Raw genomic sequence first — 10,205 nt, forward strand, 5'->3', positions numbered from 1 at the left:
ACAGAAAGTGCCCCAGTTAAGCTACAGCTGCTCAGTGCTTTCAAGCTAGAAGCACCTCTGTGCGATCTGACTGGATTTTATTTATTAGGTCCGTTGTTGTTGTTGTTGTTGCCCTTCACAGTCCCCGTCGTGGAAAAGGCCGCAGTGTGCGGGTTGACGCACTCCGTGCACTGCGCCTTTTCCTCTCGAGGGGCAGTGACGGTCACTGACGTCACTTCACACAACCGCAATAAGCAAACATGGCGGCGGCCGTCGACAGTGTTGTGAAAGTGTAAGTTTACGCTTATTTCTTGTAAGAGAAAGACGAGCAGCCACGCAGAGCTTGATATACAATCGCTAAGACACCAAGTTAGCTCCAGATAGAGGCGGCTGAAAACATCGCAGCTTCGGTCCTGAATACAATCACTGTCCCAAGAGAATAACGTTATCCTCGGAGCTAAGGTTAGCCTGCTAGCTCTGGGACAATATAAATAAGGAGAGCCCGCTGTGGAGATGTGTTTTTTAACCTGCTCACCATTAACTGAGGCCCTCTGGGTGTGTGTAAAGTGCTGCTACACCCAATGTCATTTAAACGATGATGTTCAGAGAAAGGAGAGTTTATTTCACAGTAAGCTGTCATCTTGGCGGGCGCTTTGTTGTTTCGAGGGGCTTGCTAACAGTCAACCTTTTGTTCTGGCATCCTCCCGTCGGCACTCTGACTGTTTGGTGATGTAAAGAAGTGTCTTGGTGGCCAGTCTGCGAGTAGTTCAGTGAATAATGCGACAAACTGTTTTGAGAATGGGGACGGAAATAAATCGTGTATTTGTGAACTTAACCGTGATGTGTGGTCATCATTCATTTTAATTAACGTTACACCAAAGATGGCTGCCATCATGGTGGAAGAATGCAAAAAAAAAAAAAAAAAGAATTTGTTTAAAGCCTGAATCGGGGGATACAGTGGCCGTGAATTGTGAAGCTTGCAGCCAAAGTGTCAGTAGGTTGTGCTTTGGAGCCATTTGCAGCGATTACACTGCTCCTTATGAGGACAATAGCAGAAATAGACGTTATCAGAGTTGTGCTGGTTACAGAGACAGTGTAGCTTTGCCACTCGACTATTCAAAGAGCTTCATTTTAAATAAAAAATGTTCTTCGTGTCATTGTTATTTTTCTCCTGACTCTATAATTGGTAAATAAATCAGGGTGATATTAGCTTGTAGAATCTGCTATATGAATATTTTTCATGTAAGATATTTTTATTGTAACATGTTTCACAGTTCCTTGAAACCCAACTTATTTTTAACAGATCTTTAGCACATTAATGTATCATATTGTCTAATTTGCACTGTTATTTAAGTAATGATTAACAGTCTTTCCAGAACTTGGTTTGACCTGTCATTATCCAACTTGCATGTCTCAGGCTGGGAGAGCAGTATTACAGAGATGCCATGGAGCAGTGTCATAGTTACAACGCTCGTCTGTGTGCCGAGCGCAGCATCCTCATGCCCTTTCTGGATTCTCAAACCGGTGTAGCACAATCCAACTGTTACATCTGGATGGAGAAGAGACACCGAAGTGCAGGTAGATGGAATAACTCGATATTATCATTAAATTCACTTTCACTCCATATTCAAACCATGCTATTATTTTTAATTTTAATTTTTAGTGACAAGTTATTGATTAGTGTTATTCTTTAAAATGTCTTTGCCAACTTGTTATATAGATAAATTATGTAAAATGTTTTTTTTTATGCTATACCATTTGTGCAGATAGCACTTTTGATAAAAAAGAAAGATAAAAGTACAAGATGCAGAGAATACCAAATGTATTTTATCTCTTCCATTTGCACTGTGTCACATTAGGTGTAGCTCCAGGGCAGCTATACACTTACCCAGCCCGTCGCTGGAGGAAGAAACGGCGTTCTCATCCCCCTGAGGACCCCCGGTTGGCTTTTCCTCCTCTTAAAGCAGGTATGATATCTGATTGAATAACTGATATCTGATAGGATTAAGTTTTCCCATCAAAAAAAAAAAAAAAAACAGTCAAAGGGCTATGTGCGTGCGGAGCCTCTCTTTGTGTTAATTATTTATTATCTTTTTGTGTTCATGTCATGCCTGTGCATGCGTTACTGTTGTGCTTGGTATGTGCAGCAGATTTGGAACTGGGTCTGAAGCGGGATGCTCTTGGAGCGGTGGATGGCAGCAGCCTTGAAGCCCTGCTAAAAGGAGAGCCCCTTGACAGGAGGAGCGGTGTGTCAGACCTCCGTGGTCCAGAAGATGACCAAGCCACAGTGGAACCTCCTGCTACATCAACAGCCACTCATACATCCTCAGGGCGTGTCCGTAAGGTCAGGCTCAGGCTTTTTATGTGGTGATTTCATACAGGATACTGCATGTGAACTTGTGAGACCTAATCTAGACGGTCTCACTGTAGAGAGTCCTGGACCACGACGACTACTTGGATGACCTGGACGATGAAGACTTTGAGGATGAGACGCCTAAGAGACGTGGCAAAAGCAAGTCCAAGGTATGCACTGTGTCCAACACTGTTGGTTAGGCTGTACAAAAGCAAGATGTTTCAGTGATGTCACTTTTATTTCTAGAATATTACGCTGGTAATCCTTCTGTTTATTTCAGATTTGTTTAGCGACCGCACAAATCCTAAAAAATAAGATAATCTAAATAATTTGCTGTAACTTTACCCTCAAGAAAAATTTGGTGTAAATGCCATTGTTTTACAGGAACTTAATCTTCCTTTTATTTCTGCTTCCGTGGGGTCTGCAGGGTCGCAGTGACAAGAATGGCAAGAAGAAAACTGAGGCTGCTGCTGCAGCGCTGGAGGAGCGAGACAAACCATACGCCTGCGACAGTGAGTCGGAGCTTCCTTTGTAATGTCTGTGTGTCATGCATGTTAGCAAGAGAGGCTTTTGCTTTTCCCGCCTTAAAGAAAAAACAAGCCTTCTGCCATGCATGGTTTGATCTAAAATACCCCATCTCGAAAGTTTCACAACATAGAAATTGGAAAAGTTATCGGACTGGATGCATTTTTTTCCCCTTTTTGTTTTTGTTTTTTCTTTTTGATTTTTCTTTTTTTTTTTTTTTTTTTTTTTTCCCCCCTCTTGAGGTGCTCCCTGTTTGCTTTGTAACTTCCTGCTGGCCGTGCAAATTGTCACGTCTGCTCTGATTTGAAAAAACTGTGAAGATAAGTTTCTAAATATATTAGTCCGGTTCTGGGATGATGAAGTACACCATTTTGTGATTCCAACTTGGGCCTTTTTGGACGGCATTTAGAATTAGCAAGCTTTACTATAACACTTTTGTATGACCGTGTGTGTGTGTGTCAGTCTGTGGGAAGCGCTACAAGAACCGTCCTGGCCTGAGCTACCACTATACACACTCTCACCTGGCCGAGGAGGAGGGCGAGGACCGCGAGGAGATCGAGGCACCACCCACTCCTCGCCAGCCTGAGGAACAGAAGAGTGAGTCACTCTCGATTGCCGAGAGAGAGCCGGAGAGAGAGGGGAGGGAGGTTTGGTTGCATGCCTTGTAGCATGTGTGTGTTTGCTGGAGGGATGTCTCTCTCTCTCTCATTCTTCTTTTTTTTTTTTTTTTTTTTAATTCCCCTCGCTCTTTTCATTTTTTGATTTTCATATTGATTTTGAATCCCAACTTTGGAATTAAAGCCCATTTCTCCTGACTGAAATAAGCTTGCCCAGTTGGCATTCCTGGCAATTTTTTCAGCAACTCATCCATCTTTTTTTTTTTTTTTATATGTATATATTTTTGTTTTTACCCCCACGTATCCATCGCATTACTGTTGTTTTCTTTTGTGTACACAAAACCGTTTTAGCAAATACATTCAACAAGTGTGTTTTATCAAGTTGTCAATCATTTATTAGTTTGGATCAGTGTTCAGTGTATCAGCAGCCAGTGATGAGGATGTTGGCATACAGGTTTTAAACAGGTTTGTACTAAAACACTGAAATATTTGTTCATCTGGAAAAAGACATGGATATTTAACTGGTCTTCCTGAATTGTTTAACTGACAGTTCTAGAGTGCACTAAAAGCTTTCCTCACTCACTCTCCTGTTCAGCTACTAAGAAGGGCCCCAATGGGCTGGCCTTGCCCAACGATTACTGTGACTTCTGTCTGGGAGACTCTACCTTAAACCAGAAGACTGGCCAATCAGAGGAGCTGGTATCCTGCTCAGACTGTGGACGTTCAGGTATGGACTCTTTTTTTGCTTGGGATCAATAAAGTAAATCTACCTATCTACCTGCTAGTTTAGAAATATGGAGAAAATCAAAGCTGGACAGATCTGCCGTATTTATTTATACTTGTTCTCCCTGCAGGACATCCAACATGCCTGCAGTTCACACCTGTGATGATGGCAGCAGTGAAAACCTACCGCTGGCAGTGCATTGAGTGCAAGTGTTGCAATGTTTGCGGTACCTCTGAGAACGATGTGAGCTCTTTTGCAATATTTCCTCCCAAAATATCATGTTGTAGAATAAATGTTGCTTTGATAGGGTTCCCAATGGGAACGTCTAATCGTCTGTAACTCCGGAACCGAACGTCCTAGACGCTCGGGGGTGGCGTCCGCCAGACATAATTCGGGGGCGCTGAACGCGCTGGTCCTGGTCCCGTGTCTCTACGACCTTCCGTTCCCGAGATATGACCTTGTCGTAACGGGAAGTGACGTATCTCCCGAACGGAAGCTCCTACGGACTCGGGGGTGGTACCGTTGGAAAGGGCGTACCCGAATTAGTGGGGATAGAGCTTGGTTTCGTGTCTCTATCACCTTCCTATCAAAAGTTATTCAAGAATGTCTAATCCTCAAATGTCTAATCGTGGTAATCATCCCTATTCCTAACCCTAACCCCTAACCCTAACCCTAACCCCTAACCCTAACCCTAACCCTAACCCTAACCCTAACCTTAACTCGCGCCATAACCCTAACCCTAACCCTAATCCGGCTCTAGTTACTAACCCTAACTAGTTATAACCCCAACACTTTTTCCAAAACGACACTTCAAAATAGGTACCAAATGACTCCAAATGCTCCGAAACGTGCTCCTAACCACTTTCTACCTGGTGGATTTTGGCCTCCGCACTTGGTCAAATTTTCCTTACGCTCGTATCCCATTCGTTCCCAATGGGAACGTCTAATCGTCTGTAACTCCGGAACCGAACGTCCTAGACGCTCGGGGGTGGCGTCCGCCAGACATAATTCGGGGGCGCTGAACGCGCTGGTCCTGGTCCCGTGTCTCTACGACCTTCCGTTCCCGAGATATGACCTTGTCGTAACGGGAAGTGACGTATCTCCCGAACGGAAGCTCCTACGGACTCGGGGGTGGTACCGTTGGAAAGGGCGTACCCGAATTAGTGGGGATAGAAAAGCACTTTTTTTACCAGTTTACCTGGAGTAAACAATGCTCTGTGTTCTTTTGCGTTCTCAAGCTGTGGACATTATCATGTATTTTATGATAAAAAAAAACTAAGGGAATTTTTTAAATAAATTCCACTTTATTATCCCCCAATACCTTGATGACAGCTCATCCTTAAATGACAGTCCACAGCTCTTTGCAGACAGTTTTCAGAGTGTGACAAAAAAAATGCCAAATTCTGTTTTCAAAATCTGTCCTCATTGTGTCAGACAAATACACATTGTTCTGAAGAATGTGTTTGATGTCAAGCTTGAAGCACGGAAAGAAATATATTCTGGTATTGTAGCTATACACGAGTGATAGGAAAGATTACTGTCAGCTGTCCTATTCTTGAAGGGAGATGTCTTGTGCTCTTAAGCTTTAAAAAGATCCTTCAACATAAAATACAAACATGACGAAAAATGTAAATAAAATGTAAAAATAACAAAAACGTTTTTAGGAGTAATTAGATATACTAAATATTGCCCTTACACACTATCACCCATCCCATTTTAACAGTGTCTGCCTGGATATTGGACCACCTCGTCTCTACTTTCATTAAACCACAGAATGAATGAACTTAAATTAAAACTTAACAGTAAAATGAAATGATGGATCCATAGTGATCATCATCAGTAACAGTTTTCTGCTGTTGTGTAGTGAGTGGACTGTAGTTGATGCTGTGTTTTCATAGGACCAGCTGCTGTTCTGTGATGACTGTGACCGAGGCTACCACATGTACTGTCTAACTCCTCCTATGACTGAACCCCCTGAGGGTAAGTTGACACTTCATTGCATGTGCATGTGTTGAGCCTGGTGCCAAGACGCTCTCATTTATCCGGCGTTATCCACCACAATGCCTTGGAATAACATAACCACCAACAAAGGCTAATTGCAAATTGATGGAGGGAAATCCAAGACAAAAATATTGTTCTCTAAACGGATCACAGTGATGCTTGATGTATTTTTATTGTTGCGGTTACTGAGTGCTGTCTTACTGTGCTTGTGTGTTTTCCAGGGAGCTGGAGCTGCCACCTGTGTTTGGCTCTGCTGAAGGACAAAGCCTCCATATACCAGCAGAACCAGAGCTCCGCCCCCGAGTGACATGACACCGGAAAGTTGCACCCCCTCAGCACCGGGACCCCAACCCCGATCAAAAACGTCAGACCTCCTCTCAGTTTGGAGCTCCAGGCTCTGTCCAGATGTAGCTGAGCCAGATCGCAGATCAGCTTTAGAACTCTTCATATCTACAGCGACAAAAGGGGGACTCCAAACCAAAACAGACCTCACATAAGTCGACATGGGCAACAAACGTCACTACCAACCTGCCTGCAAAGTCCCTGGGGCTTGCCATCAAACACATGCATATTACACTGTTACACACATTAGATACAGAGAGCATGCAGTAACCATAGTAACTGCTGTCTCCATGGCAGCTCGCTGGAGCAAACGGATTAACGTCACATGCTAATTATCGGTGCCCTTTCACACTCATAGACACAGTGTGGACTGTCAAGACAAAACAGTCTTTTTTCTTTGCAACAAAATATCTATTTTTACTCCCTGAAAAAGGGGAAAAAGAAAAATTCACCATATGTATGGTCTAAGAATATTATTATTATCATTATTGTTATTGTTCTAGTGGACTTCTGTAGTGGCATTTGTCTGTGCAATTTTGTCTGATCCATTGCATCGATTATCTTATAAAGAGGTTTCCCTGAGGGAAGCCTGTCAGTGCCAAGGTCCATCATCGTATGAAACTTGCGACAGTAACAGAACTCGTCATAATCACTCAAAGCATTGCATTTAAAATCAGTGGGACAAAGACTATGGCTTTGACTCGTTAAGCTGTTAGCACAAAATCTTTGGCCTTGCTACTTTAGGGTTGCACCAAAACTAACTTTTCATCACTGATTCTGTTACTGGATAAATTAGTTACTTTAATCCAACACTACACAACTGAGCATGCACCGAGGGTTGGGCTCACAAGATAAACACTTTCAGTCCACTGTCATTTTAGTAGTGTTTCTAACATCCATTTACTTTGGAAAATCTGTGTCAAATTGTTATTATTGGGGAAACCATTAGCAGCTCCATCTTTTAGCCTGTTGAGGTCCAAACTAATAACTGTAAAGGTGCATCTGTTTTTCCAAGACGTTTTTGTGGTAGCTGTTTAGAAACCGTTTGGCAGTGCCATCATCCTTCTCAAGTGATTGTAAACAGCTGCTGTCGAACCGATGACACAGAATCATTGACATACTGTATCATTTCTCACACTGAGGCAGATTTGCATGCAGACTGCGCCTGTATGAATGCACACATTCTCACATCACAAGTGTTTTGTTTTTTTGTCGTATTTGTAATTTTTTTTTTTTTTACATTTTATATTACCTGATAATTCATTGGTATTGGGAGTTTTTTCTAGTAGAATTTTGTAAAGTCTATCATAGCAAACACTTAAAGTATATAGCTCCTAATGCGTTCAATGTACTGTATTGACTTTTTCTATTTTTGTTATGACTGTGACATGTATGAATTTATTTGATTATTCTGATATGTCAGACCTCCATTATAAGTATTTGTAAAATGATGTACTTTGTTGTACTATTTTTATTTTTACATTTCTTTGGTATTGAAGCCAGTTTAGCCTGACTGAAATAAAAATCACTTTGAATTACATGTCCACAGTTATTTCTTTAAATATATCATTACAAGCATATTTAAAGAGATTAAGAGAACATGTAATATATATTGATTTCTATTTTGATCTGCACATGGTGGCGCTGTGGTGTCTTCCTTAAATACTGTGTAGTTGCTTGGACCCTTCTGAGCCCTGCTTAGTCATGCATGTGACACTAAACACCCAATTCCACATCTCATTCCCACTGAATGCAAGTTTTGTGTGTTATGTGTTCATACTGGAAACAAGACATTGCACACTATAAATAGAGGAGCTGCTTAAAGAAGGAAAGGAAAGAAAACTGCATATATTTTTTAAAGCATTTTGGTTTCTCAAGCTTAATAGATTTCGACCCAACTGACATCTGTTGACTCACATGAGACAGTTTCCTGTTAAAGGCAGTCAACACAATGCAGAAGATCTGCTGGAATTCTGAGACTACAACTGGCTGAGCATGAACAGGCCAGTTTCTGTTTAAAGCGTCAGTGATGAGTGGGCTGACTTCAGGCCTGGACAGCTCCGTCTCGCCACACGGCCAATAGAGGAGCTGTCTCTGGTGCTGAAGTCATCCATCAACTCTGGCTCAACTCTTAACTTTTTTTTTTTTTGCACAATATTAAAAATGCCTGTTAAATTTAGCTGTGAGTAGCCAAGTATTGCCATGGAAATGTGATGTCACTTTGGCAAAGGCATCTTTGTAAGAACACTCAGCAAGTTCTATGTCAGTTTATTTAAGTATAAGAAGATTCGACTTCATTGAGTTCAAGAATGTAACATTTTTGTGACTTTGTTGCCAGTTTTACATTTTTGATCGGCTGTAATGGATGTAATGGAAAAACAACTACCTATGTAGTCAACTTTATAAGATCATTTGTGCCAGTCTGACTGATAATTGGACAAAGATTAAAAATTCAATAAAATTTTACTTGGCGGACATTGTTGTTCATTTGTTCTGTCAGGGTCCTCATTAACTCCCATCACTTTGACCTTTTGGTCATAGTAGCAGTAACAATAACACTGCCTAATACAAATGCGTCTCTGTGTTGTATGGCATGTGGAGGACATTTGATTAATGTTGTTTTTTATGGTCCTCAAATCTTTTCATTATTCTTGTGGTTTAACAAATCATAAATGTGTCATTTATCAGGGAAATGCTAACATATAGCATACACAAGTTTTGTTATCTGTGGCATATTTAAAGTATAACACAAAGGTCATAGAAGTGTTTTATTGCACTTAACTTTCTCTGAACACAGACATTCAAAAACTCCTTGCAGAATATAGTTGTTCCACAACATGATTTCTGTGCTGACAAGCTTTTAGGAAAAGGGAGGGGTGGTGGGCTTGGGGTTACGATATGAACAAGCCAAGACATCAGTGGCTTAGTGCAATTCCTCTGAATGTGATGATCAGCCATGCAATGCCATTTACAGCCACAGACACAAAGGTGGGATCTTTAAAATACTTTACTTTACATAAATTAACTGCACAGACTGAGCAACTACGGTAATTATCTGGCCATTGAGGTTACTTGCGGCTGTCATAAAGTAACAACAGGTAAACTAACACACTTTGGGCCTCCTTATACATTAGCCTTGTTTTTGTGAATACAAATTCAATACTTTATAAATTGGTTGTGAGACAGTCCATCATCAGCTGTGTTTGACTTCAGAAAAATCTGGACTGGATAGTGTTTGGTACAAAACTATGTAAAATACTCATTTATCAAAGGTAAACAATGTTGCTCTCTGGCAGCTGGTGTTGCATTAACACTGCTCAAACATGTACAGCCACTGTGAAAGGAAAGAAATTCATCTGTCCATACCTATAATTAATAATGGCATATGATCATGGAATACAAGTCCCGACCTCTTGTTTAAGTCTGAATATGTGACTGCACATATGTATCCTTTTGCATGACTGTAAGTTTGTGTTTGTGTATGTGTGTGTTTCCTTTACAGCCTCTCAAAGCCAACAGCACAGAGGAGGAAGATGGCGTACAGCAGCATGAGACTGAGTCCCAACCTGCGGTCCAGCCTCCAGCGGTTCAGATGGACACACAGGACCTGAGAAGGACGGACAGAGAGAGACGCTCTGTTCTCATTGCAGCGAAAATAAATGTG

At 41.4% G+C, this 10,205-nt stretch overlaps 1 protein-coding gene across 2 annotated transcripts; it reads left to right on the top strand.

The window, feature by feature from the left end:
* The first annotated feature begins 219 nt into the window (after positions 1 to 219).
* LOC115049758 (zinc finger protein ubi-d4-like) lies at positions 220 to 8,081 on the top strand. 2 transcript variants are annotated; one of them, XM_029512262.1, is made up of 11 exons: positions 220 to 271; positions 1,397 to 1,557; positions 1,839 to 1,946; positions 2,127 to 2,323; positions 2,410 to 2,502; positions 2,760 to 2,844; positions 3,320 to 3,454; positions 4,070 to 4,201; positions 4,329 to 4,441; positions 6,097 to 6,178; positions 6,421 to 8,081. In XM_029512262.1, exons 1-11 carry the CDS (start codon positions 240 to 242, stop codon positions 6,504 to 6,506), a joined length of 1,224 nt encoding a protein of 407 aa, XP_029368122.1. In that variant the 5' UTR covers positions 220 to 239; the 3' UTR covers positions 6,507 to 8,081. The 2 variants fall into 2 exon arrangements, with proteins under 2 accessions (XP_029368122.1, XP_029368124.1); XM_029512264.1 differs by having other exon boundaries at positions 2,130 to 2,323.
* The last annotated feature ends 2,124 nt before the right edge of the window (positions 8,082 to 10,205 follow it).

This window comes from Echeneis naucrates, chromosome 10 (assembly GCF_900963305.1).
Source record: "Echeneis naucrates chromosome 10, fEcheNa1.1, whole genome shotgun sequence".
NCBI classification, from domain to species: Eukaryota; Metazoa; Chordata; class Actinopteri; order Carangiformes; family Echeneidae; genus Echeneis; species Echeneis naucrates.

What these genes read in the sequence shown, in the direction of transcription:
- LOC115049758 (XM_029512262.1), top strand. Translation starts at nt 240, where the DNA reads ATGGCGGCGGCCGTCGACAGTGTTGTGAAAGT. An exon ending in GAAGAGACACCGAAGTGCAG is followed by an intron (nt 1,558 to 1,838) that starts GTAGATGGAATA and finishes GTGTCACATTAG; the next exon opens with GTGTAGCTCCAGGGCAGCTA. An exon ending in TATGACTGAACCCCCTGAGG is followed by an intron (nt 6,179 to 6,420) that starts GTAAGTTGACAC and finishes TGTGTTTTCCAG; the next exon opens with GGAGCTGGAGCTGCCACCTG.